Source organism: Erythrolamprus reginae, chromosome 12, assembly GCF_031021105.1.
Source record: "Erythrolamprus reginae isolate rEryReg1 chromosome 12, rEryReg1.hap1, whole genome shotgun sequence".
Taxonomy (NCBI): Eukaryota; Metazoa; Chordata; class Lepidosauria; order Squamata; family Dipsadidae; genus Erythrolamprus; species Erythrolamprus reginae.
Window position 1 is genome coordinate 30,819,477 of NC_091961.1, and position 27,859 is coordinate 30,847,335.

General features: G+C 43.2%; 1 protein-coding gene across 1 annotated transcript; it reads right to left on the reverse strand.

Annotated features, from left to right (window-relative positions):
• Positions 1 to 114: 114 nt before the first annotated feature.
• On the reverse strand, positions 115 to 27,477 carry OAF (out at first homolog). The gene is made up of 4 exons (XM_070765170.1): positions 26,982 to 27,477; positions 7,336 to 7,470; positions 4,572 to 4,752; positions 115 to 3,036 (listed from the first exon to the last, which is right to left on the reverse strand). Exons 1-4 carry the CDS (start codon positions 27,216 to 27,218, stop codon positions 2,762 to 2,764), a joined length of 828 nt encoding a protein of 275 aa, XP_070621271.1. The 5' UTR covers positions 27,219 to 27,477; the 3' UTR covers positions 115 to 2,761.
• Between the last annotated feature and the right edge of the window lie 382 nt (positions 27,478 to 27,859).

Genomic DNA, 27,859 nt, shown 5'->3' on the forward strand with positions numbered 1-27,859 from the left:
AGAGCAAAAAGTTTGGCAGCCCATCATGCATACAGTTATAAAAACAGTGAACGAATCACAGTCAGAAATGGACACATTTCAGAGTTCTGGACAATCCCAAACCCATAAACTTACTTTTTTTTTTTGGAAAATCAGTTTATTCAGTTTACATATCATAAATAATTTGTTTGGAAAAAGAAAGCACACCTTTCATTCACATTTACATTTATTTCATTTCCAGCGGAACCGTTTTATTTTTAAGAGCGCTAAAGGAACGCCAATCCAAAAATGGCAAATTGCAACAGCACAGCTCACTCTCTCTCTCACTCACATACACGCGCGATTCTAGGAAATAGACCGATAAATATTATCTTTTAAAATAGAATTTTTAAAGGCGTGAAGGTCAGTGGTCTGAAATGCCCAGATTATTAACAGAAGGTAGCTTGCAGAATTGGAAGGAAGCTAAGAAAGCAGAACAGATCGACACTTGATCTGAAATACAACCCTGCAAGGCAGGCAGAGATCGAACTGGGAAAGTTCTCTGCATCACTGCAAATGTGTGGTAGTTTGCAGTTCTTGAATGTCCACACATCCATCAGGGGTGTGGGAACCTGCAGCCGTTCAACTTTCCATCACATTTCATTGCCTTTTTTTCCACCACAATTATGGAACGAACCAACTCAACGGATGGGCTCCACCATACGCTAAGCACAAGTCAGCAAAAGGATGGAACAACCCACCGCCCCTCAATGAAAGGCCTGAACCCCAATGTGAACTTTGTGCTTAGGGTCAATCCCACAACACAAGGACTCACAACAGATCGAAGTCCAGTTCATTGCATTGTAGAAACCCGCAACCCTGCTGTCCCAGTTGGCCACCACTTTCCTGCATTTTTGTTGATCGCAACCAGTGGAGACATGGAGCTGGTTGGCCCTTAGCATTGGGGTTTGTGTGCCTCTGTATCATGGTTCTCCTAGGGCAGTGATGGCAAGCCTATGGCATGGGTGCTACAGGTGGCACATGGAGCCATATCTGCTGCCACGCGAGCCATGGGCCTAGTTCAGTTCCCACATGCATGTGTGTGCCGACCAGCTGATTTTTGGCTTGCACAGAGGCTCTGGGAGGGCGTTTTTGGCTTCCAGAGAGCCTCTAGGAGGGATGGGGAAGGAAGCTTGGGGAGGGTGAAATGTGAGCTTACTGGGCCCACCAGAAGTTGGAAAACAGGCCATTTCCGGTCTCCAGAAGGCCTCCGGGGGGCAGGGGAAGCTGTTTTCGTCCTCCCAAGGCGTTGAATTATGGGTGTGGGCACTCGTGCATGCATGGCAGTGTGCATGCATGCTCTTTTGGCACCCGAGGAAAGAAAGGTTTGCCGTCACTGTTCTAGGAGATCTTCAAAGGACAAAAAGGCAGGTGTGAACTGACTGTATAAAACATCACACTCCTGCTGCTTTCCCACTTCATATCTGGGTATCTCATCCATTTCTGCAACCCAAGTGTCCTGCTACTTTTTTTTGGCAATATTTGTGGCATTCATAGTTTGATATACTGTAGCTCTCCTTAGTTTAATATTCTCTCTCTTTCTCCTTCCTTCATCCCTCCCTCCATTTGTCTCTCCCTCCCTCCCTCCCTCTGTCTGTCTCTCTTTTCCTCCCTCCATCAATGAGTCCATCGGTGTCTCTCCCTAACTCCCTCCCTCCCCTTCTCTCTCTCACACTGCATTGCTCAGTCCAATGTGGGGGAGGAGGTACAAAAAGAAATTAGAAAGAGTAAAAAAAAGCATTTGACAATCTAATTGGGAGAAAAGGCAGGCTCTGAGAAGCCCCAGCCACAAAGGGCTTAGGGATCCCCCTTTCAATGGAACTGATTGTCTGCAATCTTCGGTCCCTGGAAGCGAGGTGGATACAGTCTCTTATTAAGGCAGAGCGATAAGGGGGGGGGGAGGAGGTGGTGGTGGGGATTGGCACTCTTAAGAGGCTAGAGATCTATATCCCCACCTCCTCCGGCGTTAAGGAGCCAATCGAGATCAAAACCTGGACTGGGCGACCCGTCCAGATGATTACGCAGCATATATTATCAGAGGCGTTTGGGCAAAGTGCCGTCGTCAAAGCTGTCCAGGGATGGCATTATCCCATGGATACTGGTCACTGGAAGGCACATGGCATGGCAGTAACTGACCATCAGTTGTAGGAGACCAGCTGTCCTACAGCTTTCTCCAGTAGTCTTTTATTCTTGCCTAAAATAATATAGGTAGGATTCCGACGTCATCATGGCTTTATGTTTCCTCCTTCTGGTGGCTCCAGGGAAGCTCACAAGCTTTGTCCAGAAGATCATTTATCCATTCTGAAACCTACCTGGTGTCTAAATCCTTTTTAGGAGGTTGGTCCAGGAAGGACATCTGTCCTTTTCATCTTCATTTAAAAACAAAATGAAAAAAGCAGGCGCAAATCTCACGATGGTCAAGAAGCTTCGAAAGTCAAGGCAAGATGGAGAATGTTCTTCATTCAAATGTCCCCTCCTCTTCCTTTTGAGAACATCACATTGACTGGGGTCTCTGCCTGTAAATCTGACGATGTCTCCTTCTACAGGCGAAGAGGGAGAGACTCACTCCCAAACTTGCTTAGGAGCATCTAACGGGGGTTATCCCTCCCTCCCTCCATGCCCTGCCCCTTCCTCATTTCAGTCCCTGGTGGCCACCTTCATAGTCCTATCCAGAGCTTCAGGAAGGAAGATCAAAGACAAGTTCTCACAGTCCTAAAAACAAGATGGCTGCTCAGCTGTCCTGCTAGGTCTCTTCATCCCACAGGCAGAGCTGCTTCTGGGGCACGTAGTAATCAAAACTGTAGGCCTTCTGACAGCTGCGGATGCCACACTTGTAAGAGGTTGTCTTTCCGACCGCGTCTCGGCTCTTGCAATACTTCAGCATGCAGGGATACCACTCGATGTTCAAGGCGTAGCTGCAGATGCAAGGTTTCCAGCGGTCTGCACAGACCCGGCAATGCTGCAGGCCAGGTAGGTCGGCGGACTGAGGCAGGACCTCAAACATGGAGCCGTCCACCCCTGCAGGAGAGACAGGCAGAAGAGAGGGAAGAAAAGGTCAATTTTCCCTAGTTAAGTCCTTTCTCCTTCTGCCTCTATGCTGGCAGAAGTCCTTCAACTGGACAAAGAAGTGAAGAACATATATGAGGTATACAGAGTCCAGACCAATTATACAAAAAAGCATAGATTGCCATGTTAAATTTATACACATTTTTCGGACCATAAGATGCGCCGGAATATAAGACGCACCTTAGTTTTTGGGGAGGAAAATAGGGAAAATAATCTGCTTATCAGGTATTCATCTAGCAAGCATCCTTAGTCTGGTCAGCTTCAGCACATTATTTTATCCCCCTGGTTTAAAAAAAATATTCTGAGAGAGTAACAATGAAAGAGTTTGCAAGCCAGTAAGAGCAGGAAACATCATTAGCCCCTGGAAAGAAACAGTTTGAGCAAGTAGAGCAATGGAAAAAACCCTGCAAAGACTTAGGGCTTGGGAAACATTCTTCTTTGCAGAGAGTAACAATGAAAGAGCTTGTAAGTGGGTAAGAGTTGGGAACATTGTTAGCACCTGGTTAGGGCTGGAAAGAAACATTTGGAGCAAGTTAGACTAATGGGGAAAAATTCTGCAAAGACTTAGGGCTTGGGAAACATTCTTCTTTGCAGAGAGTAACAATGAAAGAGTTTGTAAGTGGCTAAGAGTTGGGAACATTGTTAGCACCTGGTTAGGGCTGGAAAGAAACATTTGGAGCAAGTTAGACTAATGGGGAAAAAATTCTGCAAAGACTTAGGGCTTGGAAAACATTCTTCTTTGCAGAGAGTAACAATGAAAGAGCTTGTAAGTGGGTAAGAGTTGGGAACATTGTTATCACCTGATTAGGGCTGGAAAGAAACATTTGGAGCAAGTTAGACTCTGCAAAGACTTAGGGCTTGGAAAACATTCTTCACAGAGAGTAACAATGAAAGAGCTTGGGTACATTAATAGCACCTGGTTAGGGTGGGAAAAAATATCTGGAGCAAGTAAAGCAATGAAAAAAACCCTACAAAGACAGGGTTTGCAATACATTCTTGGTAGAAAGTAACAACGAAAGAGCTTGCAAGCTGGTTAATGCTGGGAACATTATTAGCACCTGGTTAGGGCTGGAAAGAAACTTACTCACAGCAAGTTAGAGTAATAAAACAAACCCTGCAAGGACTTAGGGCTTGGAAAACATTCTTCATAGAGAGAAGCAATGAAAGAGCTAGCAAGGTAAGAGTTGGGAAGATCATTAGCAGCTAGCTAGGGCTGGGGGGAAAAAAGCTACATTCAGAGTATAAGACACTCCGAAATTATCAGCCTCTTTTAGGGAGGAAAAAGGTGCATCTTATACACCGAGAAATATGGTATATAAATAAAAATATCATAAGGGACGAGATACTATCAAATATTTGATTGTCTGCTATATTTTCCCTTTGGAGAATGGGAGATGAATATCAGTTGAGGGATTAGGATAGAAGGAGGCATTACGAGATGGAGGAACCACTAACTCTTTTCTCCTGGCGGTCAAAGTGCTTCCTACCTTTCTCCATCCAGAACTTCACATCTTCTTCGCGACTGTAGATGGTCTCCTTGGCCTCCGAGCAGATGTTGTAGATGTGCGAGCTCAGTTGGGCCCCTTTGCTGAAGTTGACAGCTACATCCATGCTGAGGTGTTCGAGCGCACGGACCTCCTCCGCTTGTCGCACCGTTTGTGGGTTTTTCTGGCAAGGGAGAAAAAACGGAGGGAGATCAGCATCTCCATTCCTGATATTGATTTTAAACTCAGCGGCTGCTTTGAGTCATCTCTAGCTCTGATGTAGATTTGGGCTCTTTGGTGCTATCTGAGCTGGATTGTTTTTTTAGATGTTTCCTTACCCAACTAGGTAACATCATCAGTGCTAGAGGGAGCGTGGCAGAGACAAGCCACCACTCCCTTCTTACACTGATGATGTTACTTAGTTGAGTAATGCAACGTCTTGCAACAAAACAATCAGGCTCAGAGAGCACCAAAGACCCCACAGTCCAATCCTGAACTACAATTATTCTCTTGAGGGATCCTTGGTCCTCTCTGAGCTTGCAGACATTTCATGACCCAACTACGTAACAACATCAGTACAGGGGAGTGGGGTTTAGGGGGGAAGGAGGAAGAGAAGACTGTGTGTTCCTAGTGCTCTCTGAGCAAGCATTCTTACTGACGTTTCATGACCCAACTAGGTAACATTATCAGTGCTAGAAGGAAGCTGAGGCTTGTTCTCAGTTTACCATATTTTTTGGAGTACAAGACACACCTTTTTCCACCCCAAAAGAGGCTGATAATTTGGGTGCATCTTATACTCTGAATGTAGCCTTTTTTTCAGCCCTAACTAGCTGCTAACGATCTTCCCTGCTCTTATCTTGCAGGATATTTCATTGTTACTGTCTGCAAAGAATGTTTTCCAAGCCCTAAGTCTTTGTAGATTTTTTTCCCATTGCTCTAACTTGCTCAGAATTTTTCTTTCCAGTCCTAACCAGGTGCTAACAAATGTTCCCAGCTCTTACTGCTTGCAAGCTCTTTTATTGTTACTCTCTGCTAAGAATGTTTTCCAAGTCTTTTTTTTCCATTGCTCTACTTTCTCAGAATTTTTCTTTCCAGCCCTAACCAGGTTCTAACAAATGTTCCCAGCTCTTACTGGCTTGCAAGCTCTTTCATTGTTACTCTCTCCAAATAAGGTTTTTTAAAAGCCCTAACCAGGGGATAAAATAATGAAGTGGGAGGGGGAATGATGAGGAAAAAAACTAGTAGTAATAGTAGTGCAGACTTAATAGAATAGAATAGAATTCTTTATTGGCCAAGTGTGATTGGACACACAAGGAATTGGTCTTTGGTGCAGATGCTCTTAGTGTACATAAAAGAAAAAGAGACATTTGTCGAGAATCATGAGGGACAATACTTAATGATAGTCATAGGGTACAAATAAGCAATCCAATGATATTAGTAACCCATCAGATATCCTTTTCCTAGGGTGGGTCTCCCTACAGACGCTGTTCCTCCCTCCCCCGTACTGACTGTTGGATGACTCAACATTGCAAGAAGAGCTAAGTCATTCCAGGAAGCTTTTGCACAGAAGGTGATAGCCTCCTAAAGGTTTCGTCACCTTTGGAAGCACAGGATATAGTATATTTTTCAGAGTATAAGATGCACACACCTCCCAAAAAAATAGGCTGAAATTTGGGTGCGTCTTATACTCCAAATGTAGTTTTTGCTAAACTTTTTTTCAACCCTAACAAGGTGTTAAGAAGTGATCTTCCGTGCTTTGCTAGCAAAGCAATCTTCGCTTTGCCTTCTTTCCTCTTTGGGAGTTGGGCAGCATATAAATTTAACAAATAAATAAATAATAAACTGATGTGCTGAAACTGACCAGAATAAGGACTAGCCACATGAATACCTGGTAGGCAGAATTGTTTCCCCCTATTTTCCTGCCCAAAACTAAGGTGCATCTCTTATACCCTTCTACTATGAAAAATACGGTATTTTAAATATTACAAGAATGGAAAAATAGACTTCCAATGTCAATTTAAAATACTTTTTTCTAAAAAAAAAAAAAAATTAAAAAAGACGAATATCGGTCAGACCTTTGCTCTGGGATCCACCGGGACCCCCCCTATTCTTTTATGTAAAAATTAAGTTTATTTACTTAAATCTTTTCTTTCTTTCTTATTCTCTCTTCTCTTTCATTTATTTATAATTTAGAGTATTAAGCTATAGTGTAACTGGCTGTAGAGAATATATAGAGTTCATATTCTCAATACAGATCTGTCGTGCACCCGCCCATTTTTTTAGTGTTTATTGTATATTGTTTATTGTATATCCTTTGTTTTTTTCTCTTATGTGTTTGTATTGTCACTTGTATTGTTATTGTATTTATTTATGTAAATAAAATTTATTTTTAATTAAAAAAAAGAATGGAAAAGGGAGTTCCAACGTCCATTTAAAATACTTTTTTCTAAAAAAAAAAAATTAAAAAAGACACATATCAAAAAATTAAAAAAGACACATATCGGTCAAACCTGTGCTCTGGGATCCACCAGGGGGCGCCTATTCTTATCCATTTCTCATTTGCAAATATTAATAATTCAGACTGATGTGTCATAAATAATAATAAAAAGGAAACAGTCAGGTCTGGAGACACTTCGGCATGTCTTTGCTTCTGCGGAAACCTGACTAAGAAACCCGAAGAATAACAAGGAAGGCAGACGGCGGGTTGCAAATGAAATGAATTCGCATGCGGGTTGCAACACCGAGATACCTTCTTTCCGGGGCTCACCTGTCGTAGTTTGGCCATGGACTCGCTGGGAATGATTTCGTTGCGATGCAGCCTGGTGACAAAACAGAGGGCTTGGAATTGGCTCTGTCCCCTTTCCAGTTCTCCGAGGATCAGGGCTCGGAATATCTTCACCTCCTACGAGAGAGAGCGAGAGAGAGCGAGAGAGAGCGAGAGAGAGCGAGAGAGAGCGAGAGAGAGCGAGAGAGAGCGAGAGTGAGAGAGAGAGAAACAGAAAGACAGAGACAGACAGACAGACACAGAGAGAGGGAGAGACAGAAAGACAGGGAGAGACAGAAAGACAGAGACAGAAAGACAGAGAGAGAGACACACACACAGAGAGACAGAGAGAGAGACAGAGAAAAACAAGAGAGAGAGAGAGAGAGAGAGAAACACATTTCTGGATGAGTCTTTAGATTCCACAGAAAAGAAATGCCAAGCGTTTTTACCTCCTTTTCCAGCTGTTATCCCTCGCTTGATTTGTAACAGGCCATTGATTTGGAACAGCAAGAGCAATAGCATTAAAACCTATATACCACTTCATCGTGCTTTTACAGCCCTCCCTAAGCAGTTTACATAATGTATTTATTTATTTGTTTGTCTCTTTTGGTCAAGCACGTAGTGGTGGTATACAAAGATATCATAATATTTATTTACATGATACTAGTAAGAGGGAAACATTAGGACACTCTGGTGCTCTTATGCACGCCCCTTACTGACCTCTTAGGAATCGGAAAAGGTCAAAAGTGGAGATAGTCTAAGTCACGGAAGGCGAACCTATGGCACGGGTGCCACAGGTGGCGCACGGAGCCACATCTGCTGGAACGCTAGCTCAGCTCAGATGTACATGTCCATGCTCGCCAGGTGATTTTCAGCTTGCCCACAGGGGCCCTGGGAGGGCATTTTCGGCTTCCAGAGTTTCCAGTGGGATGGGAGAGGGCATTTTTACCTCTGGAGGCTGTGGAGGGCAAAAAATGGGCCTACCAGGCCCACTAGACCAGTGTTTCCCAACCTTGGCAACTTGGAGAATTCTGGGAGTTGAAGTCCAAATGTCTTCAAGTTGCCAAGGTTGGGGAACACTGCACTAGACTATGGGAAATGGGCTGTTTCAGGCCTCCAGGGGGGTGGGGGAGGCCATTTTCCCCGTTCCCAGGCACTGAAAGGCTACCAAACCTTTTACTACCACACTGTGTGCATGGCTTATGCCGGACGCCCTGCATTTTCTTTCAACATCTTTCAGTGCAAATTGGGTGCTCTGGGGTGGAGCTCCATTTTTGCTACCCCGCTGCGTTCCACCTGTCCGGGCAGTAGCTCATCCTTGGATGTGGGCATGGATGCTTCCGGCACCCGAGGAAAAAATGGTTCACCATCACTGGCCTAAGGGTAAAGTTTTGGGGGTTTGGTGATGAGACTACAGAATCTGGTAGTGAGTTCCAAGCATCAACTACTCGCTTAATAAAGTTGCATTTCTTGCAGTTGAGTTTGGAGCGGTTTACTTTAAGTTTGTATCTGTTGTGTGCTCGTGTGTTGTTGTGGTTGAAGCTGAAGTAGTCGTTGACAGGAAGGACGTTGTAGCAGATGATTTTATGGGCTGTGCTTAGGTTGTGTTTAAGGCGATGTAGTTCTAAGCTTTCTAAACATCTAATTGCGTAGGGTATTCTGTTGTGAGTGGAGGGCTCTTCTCGTAAAGTATCTCTGGACGTTTTCTAGTGTGTTTATGTCTGAAATGCAGTATGGGTTCCAGACAGATGAGCTGTATTCTAGAATTGGTCTGGTGAAAGTTTTGCATGCTCTGTTTAGTAGTGTGAGATTACCGGAGCAGAACCTACGTAGGATTCAGTCTCTTGCCCCCAACAATCTGAATCCTCATTTGATCCACCTCGGAAGGATGGAAGGCTGAGTCAACCTGGAGCCGGCGGTGAGATTCGAACTGCTGAACTACAGCGAACAGTTAGCTGAAGTAGCCTGCAGTGCTGTACTCTAACCACTGTGCCACCCCGTCTCTAGTCACCCTCCTCAACGCTGACTAAGCCTTTCCTGGAGGTGAATTCTCCTCACTTCCAGGCATTCGTCTCCCAGAGCTGAGTCACTGCCTCCGTTCCCATGAATTGCTCCGAGAGGAGCCACACAAAAGAGGAAACATCTGGATACCTCGCAGCTGAGATCTGTCAGGCTGCACTGAAGAGAGAGACACTGGAGGCAAAGGAGCTTCCAAGCCGCACGCTCCCACAAAGACCCACAAGGCTCCTCTGAAGAGCTAAGTTGAAAAAGGGCCCCCACAGGGATGAACCACATTTAGAAACATAGAAACTTAGAAGATTGATGGCAGAAAAAGACCTCATGGTCCATCTACTCTGCCCTTATACTATTTCCTGTATTTTATCTTAGGATGCATCTATGGTTCCCCCCCCCCAATATATATTTATTAAATTTTTTTCCATTTTTTTAAAAAAAGTACATAATCATATTTACAGATGAATCTACATCATATATACATTCCTATCGACATTGTCTTCTAATTATTTTTAGATTTCTTGATATTTTATTTCAATGTTTCTTTTGAGTTTCTTTTTTTTGTCCATTGGTACCATTTTTGTCCAGGTTTCATAATAGTCCGATTCTTTTCGATTATTAAGTTCCATTGTCAATCTGTCCATCTCTGCACAGTCGTATATTTTCTTGATGATCCCATTGCCTTCAGGTATTTGCGTATTTTCCCAGGATGCATCTATGTTTATCCCAGGCATGTTTCAATTCAGTGACTGTGGATTTACCAACCACATCTGCTGGAAGTTTGCTCCAAGCATCTACTACTCTTTCAATAAAATAATATTTTCTGATGTTGCTTCTGATCTTTCCCCCAACTAACCTCAGATTGGCCCCCCTTGTTCTTGTGTTCACTTTCCTATTAAAAACACTTCCCTCCTGGACCTTATTTAACCCTTTAACATATTTCAATGTTTCGATCATCCCCCCCCCCCTTTTCCTTCTGTCCTCCAGACTATACAGATTGAGTTCATTAAGTCTTTCCTGATAGGTTTTATGCTTAAGACCTTCCACCATTTTTGTAGCCCGTCTTTGGACCCGTTCAATTTTGTCAATATCTTTTTGCAGGTGAGGTCTCCAGAGCCTCCAAATGGGGTCTCACCAGTGCTCTATATAGTGGGATCACAATCTCCCTCTTCCTGCTTGTTATACCTCTAGTTATGCAGCCAAGCATTCTACTTGCTTTTCCTACCGCTTGACCGCACTGCTCACCCATTTTGAAACTGTCAGAAATCACTACCCCTAAATCCTTCTCTTCTGAAGTTTTTGCTAACACAGAACTGCCAATGCAATACTCAGATTGAGGATTCGTTTTCCCCAAGTGCATTATTTTACATTTGGAAACATTAAACTGCAGTTTCCATTGCTTTGACCATTTATCTAGTAAAGCTAAATCATTTGCCACATTACAGAGGCCTCCAGGAATATCAACCCTTCAAGTCACGTCATCGCCCGGCATTCCCGGAGAGGTGCGCGCTCGGTCTCTTCTCCAAACCAATGACCTCTCACTCTCGCGTTCTCTGTTTCATCACCTTCAATCACCTTCATTAGAAAGAGCACATTTTCTTCTATCGCTCTCTGCTTTCTCACCTTCAATCATTTTCATTTTTATTTCATTAGAAAGAGCACGGGGATTTTTTTTCCTATCGTATATGCTGCGTTTGTGATGGGTTTCTTTTCAAATAAGGGTTCAATTTCACCTGGTCCACTTGACAAACCATGACCCATGTAAAAAATGGTTGGTGTTGGAAAAGTATAATTAAAAAGTTCAAAAAGTATAATTAAAAAGTTGGAAAAGTGCAATTAAAAAATTGGAGGAAAATATTACAAAAAACTGCTACATGTCTCACTTAGTGACATAAATTTAGGACTCAATTGTGTCCTTATGTTGAATGGACAACCTGTGCTTTCTCGCTAGACCCCCGTGGCCTTTCAAATCCCCTGTGGATGGAAGACAGCAGAGAGGAAATGTCGCGTTACAAACACGGCTGTGGAAATTTGGAGCTTCGCCCTCCATTCAATTCTGGTATTTCCAGGAAAGGAGAGAAATCATTTTCAGGCGCTTCTGCAAATCTTCTCCACAAACATCCTCCAGAGTTACTACAGGCCTGCAATTGCAAGGTAGGCCTGGATTAGGGGTGGGTTCTGGACAGGGGCTGATACCCATTTGGAATAATACTGTGTTCAGTTCTGGAGACCTCACCTACAAAAACATATTGATCCAATTGAATGGGTCCAAAGACGGGCTACAAGAATGGTGGAAGGTCTTAAGCATAAACGTATCAGGAAAGACTTCATGAACTCAATCTGTATAGTCTGGAGGACAGAAGGAAAAGGGGGACATGATTGACACATTTCAATATGTTAAAGGGTTCAATAAGGTTCAGGAGGGAAGTGTTTTTAATAGGAAAGTGAACACAAGAACAAGGGGGCACAATCTGAGGTTAGTTGGGGGAAAGATCAGAAGCAACGTGAGGAAATATGATTTGACTGAAAGAGACATAGATGCTTGGAACAAACTTCCAGCAGACGTGGTTGGTCAATCCACAGTCCCTGAATTGAAACATGCCTGGGATAAACATAGATCCATCCTAAGATCAAATGCAGGAAATAGCATAAGGGCAGACTAGATGGACCAGGAGGTCTTTTTCTGCCGTCAATCTTCTATGTTTCTATGTTGAAAAAAGTGTAATTAAAAAGTTGGAAATGTGCAATTGAGGAACTGGGACTGACCCACCACTGACACCCACCCACCCACCCCCAAATAAATTCACCACCCCTCTTTTTACACAGAGTTGTAATTCTGCAACTGTACTTTGGAATTGATGCTTGCCAGCTCTTTAGCTGGGATGCGCTCATCCTAAAGCTGGAATCGAAAGTCCATTTTTTGCCACTGACCCTTTGCTCCTTCCCCTGGAAAGAATTCTATTGCCCACAAGATCATATGCTGAAATGTCCCGCCTGTCGGCAACTACTTCAGCTTCAACCACAACAACACAAGAGCATACAACAGATTTAAACTTAATTTTAACCGCTCCAAACTTGACTGTAAAAAATACGACTTCAGTAACCGAGTTGTCGAAGCGTGGAACTCATTACCGGACTCCATGGTGTCATCCCCAAACCCCCAACATTTTACCCTTAGATTATCCACAGTTGACCTCTCCAGATTCCTAAGAGGTCAGTAAGGAGCGAGTACAAGTGCACTAGAGTGCCTTCCGTCCCCTGTCCTATTGCTCTCCTATATCTCCTATGCCTTTCTTCTATTCCTATATCTTCTTTTCTATTCTTTCTTAGATATATTTTACTATGAGTATCTCCTCTATAACCTTTACTATGTATTTTACAATGGGTATACCCACTAAAACCCTCATTGTGTATTGGACAAAATCAATCAATCAATTAAAAAAAAGCTAATTCCATCTGACATGTGTCAGGAAGGCTGAAGTGCAGAGAATGTACAATGTAGAAAGAAAAAAAAGCACTGTAAAGCAGTATATAAGTCTAAAGCGCTAATGCTAAATGCTACTCTCACTGAACTGGCGCAATTCAATCCTTGGAGGAGACTGAGAGACAACCAAGCGCTTCTTCCACCCAACGTCAAGGTCCCCGAGGATTTCTGAAACTATTTTTTGCCTTAAAAGGACAAGGACCCACAAACCGTGCCCCTTTTGCATCCCTCACATACGAGGGGCATGACGTCTTTCTCCCCTTTCCCACCCGCTGGGTCTCCGCTTTATTTGCACTGCTACAAGTGTGAGGAGGGGGCCACGCCGCAGGGCCAAACCAGCCCAATTTTAAATATTTACAGACTTCTCTGCGTGTGGAGAGATTTACAGGCTGCAGGCATCTGGGCTGGACCTGGAGTAAACAGGAAGGCGGTAGAGAAACTCTTTGCATGTGGGTGGCTTCTAGCATCTTGGGGAACATGTGTTTGTGTGTGTGTGAGAGAGAGAAAGAAAGAGAGAGAGAGAAAGCGAGAGGGAGAGGGAAAGAGAGAAAGAGAGAGGGAGGGAGAGAGAGACAGAGAAAGAGAGAGAGATAAAGAGAGAGGGAGAGAGAAAGAAAGAGAGTGGGAGAAAGAGAACGAAAGAGAAAGAGGAAGTGAGAGAAAGAGAGAGAGAAAGAGAGAGAAAATAGAGAGAAAGAAAGAGAGGGAAAGAGAGCGAGAGAAAGAGAGGGAGAGAGAAAGAAAGAGAGTGAGAGAAAGAGAGAGAGAGAGAGAGAAAGGGAGAGAAAGAAAGAAAGAAAGAAAGAGAAAGATGGAGAGGGAAAGAGAAAGTGAGAGAAAGAGAGAGAAAAAAATAGAAAGAGAGAGAGAAAGAAAGAGAAAGATAGAGAGGGAAAGAGAGAGAGAAAGAAAGAGAGGGAGAGAGAAAGAGAGTCCAAGAGCATCACAATAGTCCAGAAGGAAGGAACTGTAGCCGGTTGCAGCCGGAACACCCCAATATGGCATCCCGTTAGCGAAAATGGGGCTGCGCATGGAAACAAAAATATCAGTGGAAATTGCTGAAATCTCACTCGGGTGTATGTCCTCATGTGAGATTTGGCTTCTGATGCCTTTTGGGCTTTCCATGGAAGAAATTCTGGCCCCACTAGGTTGGGGTCTTACATCTCATGCTCAATTCACTAGGTTTGGGGCTTTGCATTTGTGTGTTTCCAAGCCTTTCCCTTAAAATCTCTTCCTTGCAATCCCAGTGATTAAAAAAAAAAAAGGAAGATTCAACACAACACAACATTTCAACCAGGGAAAGAACACAACAACAGCCCCAGGGATTTCCGTGAAAAATTTCCAGCAGACCCACAAGCCTCAGTGTGACATCAACCTCTCCGCAGATGTTCCAGCTGATGGCGACAATGGCTTGTTGTGGGGAGGTTCAGCACTCTCTCTTCCTGCTGGGAGTTTTATTGGGAAATTTCGCTTTGATGAATGGCTACTTCGGGGAAACAAACAGTGTAGGCGGGAAAAGGAATCAGCGTCTAAGGTTTCCAAACCTGGCAGGGTTGCCTGGAACACAAGGCCCTTTTCTGGAGTTCAGTTAAAGCGGTCACCTGGCCATCTACCCAGGCCTTTTTTTATTATTATTATTATTATTATTATTATTATTAGTAGTAGTAGTAGTAGTAGTAGTAGTAGTAGTAGAACACAGCAAACAAGATCACTATGCTGGATTTTGTATTTCATCACCAGTCGGGCGCTTCCCAACCACTTATTATTATTATTATTATTATTATTATTATTATTATTATTATTATTATTATTAGTAGTAGTAGTAGTAGTAGCAGTAGAACACAGCAAACAAGATCACTATGCTGGATTTTGTATTTCATCACCAGTCGGGCGCTTCCCAACCACTTTATTATTATTATTATTATTATTATTATTATTAGTAGTAGTAGTAGTAGTAGTACTATTACTATGACTACTAGTAGTACAACACAGCAAGCAAGATCACTATGCTGGATTTTGTATTTCATCACCAGTCGGGCGCTTCCCAACCACTTTATTATTATTATTATTATTATTATTATTATTATTAGTAGTAGTAGTAGTAGTAGTAGTAGTAGTACGACTACTAGTAGTACAACACAGCAAACAAGATCACTATGCTGGATTCCCTATTTCATCACCAGTCGGATGGTTCCCAAGCATGTATTATTATTGTTATTGTTATTGTTAGTAGTAGTAGTAGTAATAGCAGTAGTAGAAGAACACAGCAAATGAGATCACTAAGCTGGATTCCGTATTTCATCACCAGTCAGACGGTTCCCAAGCATGTATTATTTATTATTATTATTATTATTATTATTATTATTATTATTATTATCATCATCATCATCATCATCATCATCATCATTATCACAAACTTTACAGCCTTATCTATACCATAATATCAAAAAAAGAAAGAAAGGATTGAGGATTCCTCAATCCGGTATTAATCCAGATTGGGCCGCAGAGCGCAGTTTATGCAAGTTAGGAACGAGAACAAGCGAAAGATTGCACCAACAGGTGTCTAGTTTTTACCCTCTGGGTTTTCCAGCTTAGCAGTGTGTGTGCGTGCATCTGTGTGTGTGCATTGTGGTGCACGAAGTCAGAAGGATTTCAAACAGGCTTGCAAAAGGGTGCGTGGGTGAGTACAAGGTGTCAGAGAGGCAGAATAAAGTGCGCTTAGCGTGGGCAGCATAGGAATCAACTCCATCCTAAGGGCTACTTAGTACACAGATTAAATTCTCTGCCATATTATAGGTAGAATTCCCACCATTCAGCAAAAATTCAGCAAAAAAAAATTCTACAGAGGAATTATGGAGTCTTTCACCTGTCATATAATAATAATAATAATAATAATAATAATAATAATAATAATAATAATAATAATAATAATATATTAGATTTGTATGCCACCCCTCTCTGAGGACTCAGAGCGGCTCACAACAAGTAAAACATCATATACAAATCCAATGTTAAAACAGTATTAAAACCCATTGAAAACAGTAATACCACCCAAACACACCATACATAAAGTCAAGACAGCTAATGATATATCAATTCCTCCATGCCTGGCGACATAGATGGGTTTTCAAAAGTTTGTGAAAGGCAAGGAGGGTGGGGGCAATCCTAATCTCCGGGGGGAGCTGATTCCAGAGGGCTGGGGCTAACACAGAGAAGGCTCTTCCCCGGGTCCCGCCAGTTTGTGGACGGGACCTGGAGAAGGCCAACTCTGTGGGACCTAATCGGTCACTTGGATTCGTGCGGCAGCAGGCAGTCCAGGAAGTATTCTGGTCTGATGCCATGTAGGGCTTTATAGGTCATAACCAACACTTTGAATTGTGACCGGAAACTGATGGGCAGCCAGTGCAGGCTGCGGAGTGATGACGAAACATGGGCATATCTGGGAATGCCCATGATAGCTCTCACAGCCGCATTCTGCATGATCTGAAGTTTCCAAACACTCTTCAAGGTGACCAGCTCTCCAACACCTGACAGGTACGAGTGAACCAGGAACATTTCATCCCTGGGTTTTTCCATTTTTCCACCTCTTCAGAAAAATGTGCTTACCGGTAATTAAAATGCAAGCCCTCTATCGTGCCGTTGGATTAACAAAAGCCACGTTTTTTTCCAAAGTGCAGAGGGCAACAGGAAACACACACTTTAATAGCCTTGCGATAAATTCGCTAATGTTTAACGTGGCAGAGATATTCTTGCAGAAAGCTGCCCTTACAATGTCCAGAGTACATTTCCCTCCTGGGTGAAGGTTTAGAAGGGCTCCATCCTTTGGGGGGTAGGGGAGCCAGGAATTTGGGAGCATCAAAATAAATAACATCATAAGTAAAATAATAAGTTTTTTCCTAAATGCCATCACTCTGCTTATCAACTAATTCCCACAACACTGTCAAATAATTTACTAAGGCTGTATTACTATTATTCCTCCCTTAACGTCACAGCTCCTTTTTTTGCCTATAGGCCCAACCTAGGGCCACTGCAAGGCAGTAATATATTTATAGCCGACAAACTATATTTTGTATGTGTTAAATGTTTATAGCTGGAATTTTAAAATTAAGGGAGACCAGGATAGATCTATTTCGGCCTTATTAGGCCTCATCAGCTGGCCACACCCACTCTTTTACTGGGATTCGATCTGGGAAGCTTCTGCATTGTAAAGCAGAGAGCTAGCAATTAGACCCATCCGATCTGAATCCTCTCAGCTCTGTACCAGGGAGGGGTATATGTTTTTTCTTATGTCGAATCACCCTGGTATATTTTTAAAATATATTTTAAAAATTATATTTTTAAAAATATACCAGGGTGATTCGACATAAGAAAAAACATATACCCCTCCCTGGAACAGAGCTGAGAGGATTCAGATCGGATGGGTCTAATTGCTAGCTCTCTGCTTTACAATGCAGAAGCTTCCCAGATCGAATCCCAGTAAAAGAGTGGGTGTGGCCAGCTGATGAGGCCTAATAAGGCCGAAATAGATCTATCCTGGTCTCCCTTAATTTTAAAATTCCAGCTATAAACATTTAACACATACAAAATATAGTTTGTCGGCTATAAATATATTACTGCCTTGCAGTGGCCCTAGGTTGGGCCTATAGGCAAAAAAAGGAGCTGTGACGTTCCTTAAAAATATACCAGGGTGATTCGACATAAGAAAAAACATATACCCCTCCCTGGTACAGAGCTGAGAGGATTCAGATCGGATGGGTGTAATTGCTAGCTCTCTGCTTTACAATGCAGAAGGTTCCCAGATCGAATCCCAGTAAAAGAGTGGGTGTGGCCAGCTGATGAGGCCTAATAAGGCCGAAATAGATCTATCCTGGTCTCCCTTAATTTTAAAATTCCAGCTATAAACATTTAACATATATATATATATATATATATGTAGATTGTTCTGAGTTCGGGTTTTGCCCTGTGTAATGTTTTGCATGTCTATGCGACGTTTCGGTGAAATCACATTCACCATCATCAGGCTGGAGTTCCAATCTTTGTGTTTTTGCAAATGAATATTAGCAACTGACATTTCTTCTTAGCATGTAGTGTGGGGGTGGAGATTTGCTTTGAATGTAGCAAATAGATTGGGTGACTATGCTTCCGTGATCTGATTGGTTGGTGTAATCATGGTTATAGAAGGAATGGCATGAAGATTATGAAGTGTTTTGTTTAAGTCTGATTTCCAAATATAAAATTCTAAAATCATAATAATTAAAGGATTGACATATTGATTATAATGAAGTGTTTATTTTGTTTAAGGCTGGTTTCCAAATCTCTGGCAGGCGCGAGGTATCATCCCTTTTATTTAAACAAAAGGACCTCTTTTCAATTTCAATAGCTTCTAGAGAGATTCTTTTATATAAATTCTCTGTTTTGTGGAGTAATTTAGTTTTTTCAAAGTCAATTTCGTGCCCTGTTTTTTTAATGTGCTGGACAAGGGAGGAGGTCTTCTCCTGTTTCTTGACTGCATTCATATGTTCTGCCATGCGCTGGCTCACTCTTCGGTTAGTTTGTCCAATGTATGTGGCTGCACATGTTTTGCAAGGGATTTCATAGATACCTTGGTATTCTAATTGGATTTTATCTTTGGGGCTCCTTAGGATATTAGATATTTTTTGGTTAGTGCAAAATGAGGTTTTGATGTTATGTTTTTGTAGAATTTTACTAATTTTATCCGTGGTGCCTTTGATGTAAGGAAGGATGGTGGTGCCATTGTCCTGTTCTTGATCTTGTTTTTTGGGGGGTGTCTCTTTATTGATTAGGTTTGTTATTGTTTTCTCTTTGAATCCATTAGAAATTAGTACATCTTTGAGTTTGTTCAATTCAGTTTTTAAGTGCTCATGGTCAGCTAAGCGTTTGGTTCTGGTGATGAGAGTTTTGGCCACTGAGGTGATTTGTGCGGGGTGGTGGTGTGAGTGTGCATTTAGATAACGGTTGGTATGGGTTTTCTTTTGGTAGATAGTATGTCCTAGGCTGCCATTGGGTTTTTTATAGACCAGTACATCTAGAAAGGGAAGTTGATCATTGATTTCTGTTTCCATAGTAAACTGTATTTTGGGGTGTAGGCTGTTGAGATGAGTGAGGAAATTGTCTAGTTTTTCTTTACCATGTGGCCAAATTACAAAGGTATCATCAACATATCTCAGCCAAAGTTTGGGTTTGTATTTGGCTTGCTCTAAAGCATTATTTTCGAAATATTCCATATAGAGGTTGGCTATGACAGGTGATAGAGGTGATCCCATGGGGGCTCCCTCTATTTGTTTATATCTTTGTTCATTATAGATGAAGTATGTATTGGTCAGGCAGTGGTTGGTAAGGTCTAGGATATATTTGGGGGGTTTGTGTTTGTCTTGGATAGCTGTCAAGGCTTCTGTAATAGGTATTTGTGTGAACAGGGACACGACATCGAAACTTACAAGTAGGTCATCGGGTTGTAGGTTTTGTTTTTTAATTATTTGTATAAAGTGGGATGAATTTTGAACATATGAGGTAATAGTTTCTGTATATGGTTGAAGGTATTTGGCTAAAAATTTGGCAAGGTTTTGTAGAGGGGAGCCTATAGAACTGACTATTGGCCTGAGAGGTATTCCTTCTTTGTGTATTTTTGGAAGGCCATAGAGTTTTGGACATATGGAAGATTTTTCTCTGGGGATGATTTTTTGCTGGATTTCTTCGCTGATGGGAGAGGCCTTGATTTTAGATTTGGTGGTTTTTTCTAGGTAGGTGGTAGGATCTGTGCTTAGGAGTTTGTAGGCTGGGTTTTTTAGTAGATTTGTCATTTTTTCCTTGTATTCTGCTGTGTTCATTACTATAGTGGAGTTTCCTTTATCAGCTGGGAGAATTATTATATCCTGGTTTTTCTTTAGATTGATAAGTGCCTCTCTTTCTTCCTGCTGTATGTTGCTTTTATATATATATATATATATATCTTTCAATTTATATTGTTTTTATTTGTTTAACCACATCAGCTGGACATACCAGTGATTGACATCAGAATGCTGGAAGCTACCTGGTTGGTAAATCCACAGTAACTGAATTTAAACATGCCTGGGATAAACATATATCCATTGTAAGATAAAATACAGGAAATAGTATAAGGGCAGACTAGATGGACCATGAGGTTTTTTTCTGCCGTCAGTCTTCTATGTTTCTATTAGACAAGAGTGGCGGGGGTATAGTGCTTTGAACACCGGGAGGTGGTTGCAGAAAGCTACACTCCTTGCAACAAGTCAGGGTTAAAATAAGCCAGAGCTTAGTCTAGGACAGTGGTTCTCAATCTGGGAGTCGAGACCCCTTTGGGGATCAAATGACCGTTTCACAGGGGTCTCCTAAGGCCATGGGAGAAACACAAATTTCCCCTGGTGTTAGGAACTAAAGCTTCTATCCTGGCGCCTTGGAACATACACTGCTCAAAAAAATAATACCAACAACACAATATAACTCCAAGTAAATAAAACTGTTTTGAAATCAAACTGTCCACTTAGGAAGCAACATGATTGACCATCAATTTCACATGCTGTTGTGCACATTCAACTTTGCAATCATGCTAGCTCAGGAATTCTGGGAATTCTGAAGTCCACTTGTCATAGAAGAGCCAACTTTGCCTATCTTTGCCTTAGGGCACCCAACATCCATAACAAGGGTGGTTATTTATGGGCAGCTTCAACAACGGAGTCTGCTTCATCGTTGAGAAGTTGGCTGAGGACAGAAACAGAAGGTGGTGTGGACCTCGCCACCCCCGAGTATCTCACGCTTGGGAACAGATCGTAGAGGCAGATTGGGTGAGTTTCCCAGAGACCTGCTGCTGGCCCTCATTGAACACAAGCGATTGTTCTTTGTTCCGTTGGGTGGCTGGCAATAGAAAGGGGGCATTTCACCACCCAGCTTTGGGTGGCTGCTATAAGGGAAGGTCCTTGTAGGTCTTCCTTGGGTGGGGCAACCACACAGAAAGAGGGTAGCGATGACTAAATCCATCTGATGGATTTGGGTTAGGGTCAGATGGATGATGGATTTTAGATTTTCATCAGTACAGAAAGAGTACGATCCAAAAAATCCATCTATCTTATTATGTATCCATCCATCCATCCATCCATTCATCCATCCATCATCTATATCTCTAGTCTATCTATCTATCTATCTATCTATCTATCTATCTATCTATCTATCTATCTATCATCTATCTATCTATCATATATCTATCTATCTATCTATCTATCCATTATCTATCTATCTATCTATCTATCTATCTATCTATCTATCTATCTATCCATTATCTATCTATCTATCTATCTATCATCTATCTATCTATCTATCTATCTATCATATATCTATCTATCTATCATCTATCTATCTATCTTTCTATCTATCTATCTATCATATATCTATCTATCTATCATCTATCTATCTATCTATCTATCTCTCATCTATCTATCTATCTCTCATCTATCTATCTATCTTTCTTTCTATTTATCTATCTATCTATCTATCTATCTATCTATCTATCTATCCATTATATATCTATCCATCAATCAATTGATCTATCCATCCATCTAGACTAGACTAGACTAAACTAGACTAGAATAGGATAGGATAGAAATGAAAACGGAATGGAATTTTTTATTGGCCAAGTATGATTGGACACACAAGGAATGTGTCTTTGGTGCAGATGCTTTCAGTGTACATAGAATATACTGCTCAAAAAAACATAAACAACACAATATAACTCCAAGTGAATCAAACTTCCGTGAAATCAAACTGTCCACTTAGGAAGCAACACTGATTGACAATAAATTTCACATGTTGTCAACACATTCAACTTTGTACAGAACAAAGTATTCAATGAGAATATTCCATTCATTCAGATCTAGGATGGGTTCTTTGAGTGTCTCCTTTATTTTTTTTTGAAGCAGTGTATATTCATCAAGAATCAAAGATGACGAGGGGGCTGAAGGCTAAAACATAGGAAGAACAGTTGCAGGAATTGGACATGGTTAGTTTAATGAAAAGAAGGGGAGACATGATAGCAGTCTTCCATTATCTCAGGGGTTGCCACAAAGAAGAAGGAGTCAAACTATTCTCCAAAGCACCTGAAGGTAGAACAAGAAGCAATGGGTAAAAATTAAACAAGAAGATAAGTAACTTAGAACCAAGAAGAAATTTCCTGACAGTTAGAACAATTAACCAGTGGAACAGCTCGCCTCCAGAAATTGTGAATGCACCAACACTGGAAGTTTTTAAGCAGATGTTGCATAACCATCTGTCTGAAGTAATGTAGGGTTTCCTACCTAAGCAGGGGGCTAGACTAGAAGACCTCCAACTCTGTTGTTATTATTAAATATTGGAAGACTGCTCTCATGTCTCCCCTGGTCCTTCTCTTCTCTAGACCAGCCATGCCCAGTTCCTGCAACCGTTCATCGTACGTTTGAGCCTCTAGTCCCCTCAAATCATCCTGGTTGCTCTTCTCTGCATTCTTTCCAGAGTTCCAATGTCTTTTTTTTTAATGGTATGGTGACCAAAACTGATGCAGTACTCTCGGTGTGGTCTTATTAAGGCTTTCTATCTGCAGCATGTGTAGAACTATCCGTACTGTTGATTAATCCCAGCAGAGGCCTTAGGCTAAAATGTGCAGGGGAAAAATGTGACCCCCGTGCTTTGGAATTTTAACTACCACTCAAGAGACAGTTTCTACATTTCCTGGCCTTTCAGATGGGGTGTATTAAGAGGGGAGGGGGGGTGTCTCTCTCTCTCTCCTCCAGATGAATGGAGAATGGCGAGCCGATGGCAATGTAAACAGAGAGGGAAAATCTCAGGATGCTGTCAAGACATTCTTTCCACTTTCCCTATTTCAACTCAGACCCACCCCCCACCCCCCATAAAAAGAATAAAGTTTTCTACCTAACATCAACTGGCCTGCCTCGTTTCATGGAATTGGGAAACGTATTATTTATTTATTAGATTTTAACTTTATTGTTTTATAATAATTAATTAATTATCTATCTATCTATCTATCTATCTATCTATCATCTATCTATCTATCATCTATCTATCTATCTATCTATCTATCTATCTATCTATCTATCTATCTATCTATCTATCTATCTATCAGATTTGTATGCCGCCCCTCTCCGCAGACTCGGGGCGGCTCACAGCAATAACAATACAATGTAAACAAATCTAATATTTAAGTTAATTTAAAACCCCAATTTAGAAACCAATCATACATACTAGCATACCATACATAAATTTTATAAGCCATGGGGGAAGGAAAGTATCAATTCCCCCATGCCTGACGACAGAGGTGGGTTTTAAGGAGCTTACGAAAGGCTAGGAGGGTGGGGGCAACTCTGATATCTGGGGGGAGTTGGTTCCAAAGGGTCGGGGCCGCCACAGAGAAGGCTCTTCCCCTGGGTCCGCCAAACGACATTGTTTAGTTGATGGAACCCGGAGAAGGCCAACTCTGTGGGACCTAACTGGTCGCTGGGATTCATGTGGCAGAAGGCAGTCCCGGAGATATTCTAATAATTTATTAGATTTGTATAATAATAATAATTTATTAGATTTGTATCCCGCCCCTCTCCGAAAACTCGGGGCGGCTCACAACAATAATAAAAACAATATTATAGAACAAATCTAATATTAATCAAGTAACTCAATAAGTAACTCAAGTTGGTGAGCATGCATAATTCTCTTTCCTCCCCCCACCCCTCAACAATACCCCAAAACAGAATACCCTATGAAACTAAACTCACTATCCTGGGTCTAGAAAGCTTACAACTACGATGCCTTAAACATGATCTAAGCATTGCCCACAAGATCATATGCTGCAACATCCTGCCTGTCAATGACTACTTCAGCTTCAACCACAACAACACAAGAGCACACAACAGATACAAGCTTAATATTAACTTCTATAAATTGGACTGTAAAAAATACGACTTTAGTAATCGAGTTGTCGAAGCGTGGCAGTCTTTACCGGACTCTGTAGTATCATCCCCTAATCCCCAACATTTTACCCTTAGACTATCCACAGTTGACCTCTCCAGATTCCTAAGAGGTCAGTAAGGGGCGTGCATAAGTGCACTAGCGTGCCTTCTGTCCCCTGTCCTATTGTCTCTCCTATATCTCATATACAGTAACCCCTCGCCAATTCATGGTTCATCTTTCACGGATTCGCTATTTCACGGGTTTTCAAAGGGGGCTTAAATCCATTAAAAAATTTAAATCCATTAAAAATTCATAAAATTCTTCTACAGTACTACTGTACTCTATTAAAGAAACTGGTAGGATATCACATGTAGTTCCAGCTGAGAAACATTATAGAATGACTGTTTAATGCAAAGGGTGGGTTTTAAAAGTCCAAATACTCGTTAAATACATTAAAAAATATCTTTCCTCTACTTCACGGAAATTTGTCTTTCACGGGTGGTCTTGGTGATGATACTACAGAGTCTGGTAGTGAGTTCCATGCCTCAACTACTCGGTGACTAAAGTCGTATTTCCTGCAGTCGAGTTTGGGGCAGTTTACATTAAGTTTGTACCTCTTGTGTGCTCGTGTGTTGTTGTGGTTGAAGCTGAAGTAGTCGCTGACAGGAAGGACGTTGTAGCAGATGATTTTTATGGGCTATGCTTAGGTTGTGCTTAAGGCGAACGTAGTTCTAAGCTTTCTAAACCTAGGATTGTAAGTCTAGTTGCGTAGGGGATTATGCTGTGCGTGGAGGAGTGGAGGGCTCTTCTGGTAAAGTATCTCTGGACCTCATTCAGAGGGCTGGCCCATAATTGACAAGGGAAGCTTCTGGGATCTTGACAGATGACCCCGTTGAACAGCACACAAATTTAGGGCTGGGTTGAATCAGCCGATTGCCCAAGAACGGTTTATGGTTTTCACATATTCCCAGAGTCCAGCCCAGCTATCTTGGCTTTGGGATGAAGTTACTGCAACATGTGATTCAAGTTAATTAGGCAGATCCACCTCGGGGCGACTGACTCCCAAGTCCTAAACTGTCTTGATGTCCCAACTTTTAAACCAAATGCAGATATGAAAGCCACGTGGAGGATTTTTTTAAAAAAAAGCCATATTTTTTAGTGTCTGAAAAGCGAAACGAAACTTTTGAAGTCTGGGAGTGCTGCGTGCGAAAGCCGACTGCAGAAGGGGGAGAAAATTGCTGTGATCTAAGCAGATCTGAAAGTGGGAGATTCAATTTTGGAAGACCCCTGGGGGCTGGGGGGAGGAGGAGGAGGAGGAAGGAGAAGAAAGAAGGGGCATGGAGAAGAAGGAAGGAGGGAGGAGGAGGCCGGAAAATAGAAAGAGAAGAAAAGAAGGAGGAAGAGAGGAAGAGGAGGAGGAAGAAAATAGAAAGAGAAGAAGAGGAGGAAGGAAGTGGAAAGAGAAGAAAGAAGGGGGAAGGAGAAGAATGGAGGAGGAAGGAAAATAGAAAGAGAAGAAAAGAAGGGGGAGGAGGAGAGGAAGAGGAGGAAGAGGAAAATAGAAAGAGAAGAGGAGGAGGAGGAAGCAAGTGGAAAGAGAAGAAAGAAGGGGGGAAGGAGAAGAATGGAGGAGGAAGAAAAAGGAGAAGGTGGAAGAGGAAAATAGAAAAAGAAGAAAAGTAGGAGAGGAAGAGAAGGAAGAGGAAAATAGAAAGAGAAGAGGAGGAGAAAGCAAGTGGAAGGAGAAGAATGGAGGAGGAAGGAGGAGGGAGGAAAATAGAAAGAAAAGGAGGAGAGAAGATGAAGAGGAGGAGGAGGAAAAAAGAAAGAGAAAAAAAGGAGGAGGAGGAGGAGAACATCTTGTCAGCCAGTTGGCTTTTCTCAATGGGGATGGCATGGAAAAAGGAAGCATGAGAACAGAGGAAAATGGAAAAAGATTTTTTTTTAAGAAAACCAGCCCAGCCTGGAGTGATAAAGCCAATTGCAAAACTTCCACCAACATCAGAGCCACTTCTCTTTTCGGAAGGAAAGTCCCTCCCCACCCCACTTCTCCCCCACCCTTTCCTCTTCCACGTCTGGAAGTTCCCATTTGTGCAAAGGAGCCGTCCCCACGATCCCCACAGCCTTTCCACTCCCCTTTCCCAGCCACCCACTCTCTGTGCAAGCTGCCATCACGTGGGCTTAAATCAAACCAGCATGGGTCGCTTTCACACAACCTGCGCATTTGGGGGAACTATCATCCCTAGGGCAAAGTCGACAGGACCCCCCCCCCATCCCCACATACGCCAGAAAACCAAACGGAAGAAACCATGTTTTAATCCCGGGGTGCTTTGCAGCCAGCTAGACTTCTTTCCCCCCGAGCCTACCCAGCAGGGTTGTTAGGAGCATTCACATAAGTGGGAGGAGGAAACGATTCCGGCCTGGATCCCTCTTAATGGATGAAATTAGAGCTAGAGCCAGGGTGGTGCAGTAGTTAGAGGGCACCACTGCAGACTACTTTGGCCAACTGCTAGTTGTAGTTCAGAGGTTCAAATCTCACCACTGGCTGAAGGTTCACTCAGCCTTCCATCCTTCCAAGGTGGGTCAAATGAGGACCCAGATTGTTGGGGGCAAGAGGCTGATTCTGTAAACAGAGGGGGCTGTAAAAGCACTGTAAAGCGGTATATCTGTCTAAATGCTATTCTTCCTTCCTTCCTTCCTTCCTCCCTTCTTTCCTTCCTCCCCTCCCCCCCTTTTTATGGTATCAAATTTATTTCTATCCTTCCTTCCTTCCTTCCTCTTTCTTTTTCGTTCTTCCTTTCCTTCATTCCTTCCTTCTCTCCTTTCCCCCAAGATCCATAGTGGCACAGTGGTTAGAGTGCAGCATTGCAGGCTACTTCAGCCAACTACTAGCTGTAGTTCAGTAGTTCGAATCTCACCACCGGCTCAAGGTTGACTCAGCCTTCCATCCTTCCGCGGTGGGTGAAATGAGGACCCAGATTGTTGGGGGCCGATTCTGAAAACCGCTTAGAGAGGGCTGCAAAAGCCCTGTGAAGCGGTATATAAGTTCTAAACGCTATTGCTTGTCCAAGCACCTTTCCCTACCCGGAGAGTCAAAGGCTTCGGGGAAGAGGATCAGATGAAAGAGGAGGTAACCCTCCCCAACTTTCTGGAACCGGACCCCCTCTAGCCCGGCAGCCCCCCGCACCTGCTTGAAGTCGGCGGCCAGAGTGACCAGGGTCCCGTCGGTCTTGCGGAGCTCCAGGCTGATGCTGTCGGCGGCGCTGTCCGCTTGCAAGCTCTCCTCCGTCACCTGCCCGTCGGGGAGGCGCACGCGGACGCGCAGCTCCGACGGCGCCCCCGCCGCCCCGCTCAGCCCCCAAAGCAGCAGCACCACCAGCAGCGGGACGGGCAGGCGGCCGTCCCCGCCGGCCCGAGAGAGCATCCCCGGCCCGGAGCGCAAAAGCGGCTGGGCGGGCAGAGACGACGGGACTGGCGGGCTATGCGCAAAAAGGAACAGACAAAAAAAAAAAGTTTGCTCAAAGTTTTTGCTGGCTTGCCGGGCGGGAGGGCGGACCGCCCTGGGGGAGGAGGAGACCCGCCTCCTTCGGGCAGGGCAGCTGCGGGGCTGCCCCCTTCCCCGGGCCCTTCTCGGGACGCCCCCCTGGCTGCTTTCCCCCTTCCCCCCCTCGCTTTGCCCCGTCACTTCCTTCGCTCGGTGAAGATGCAACAGCCTTAAAGCGCCAGGCGGACCCTCAGCCGGGCCGGAGGAAGGGGGGAGGGCTTGCAAGCGCCCTCCACTCCCCAGCTAGAGAACACCCGCCTCCGCCGCTGGGGAGGAGGGAAAGGAGGGGAGAGCGGTGGTGGAAAGGGCGGGGAAGGGAAGGCGGGTTCCCACGTGGCGTTCAGTTTGCATGGAGCTTGGGAGGGGGCTTTTGCAACCCGTGCGCCCCCCGGCTTGGCTTGCTCTGCGCACGCGGCTTTGCATTGCGAGCGCACCCCCCCCCCCATGTGGCTAGAAAGGGGGGGAGGGGGGAGGATCGTGTGAACTGCAGAAAAGTTGGAGGTCCCTTTCCTCTTGGATTC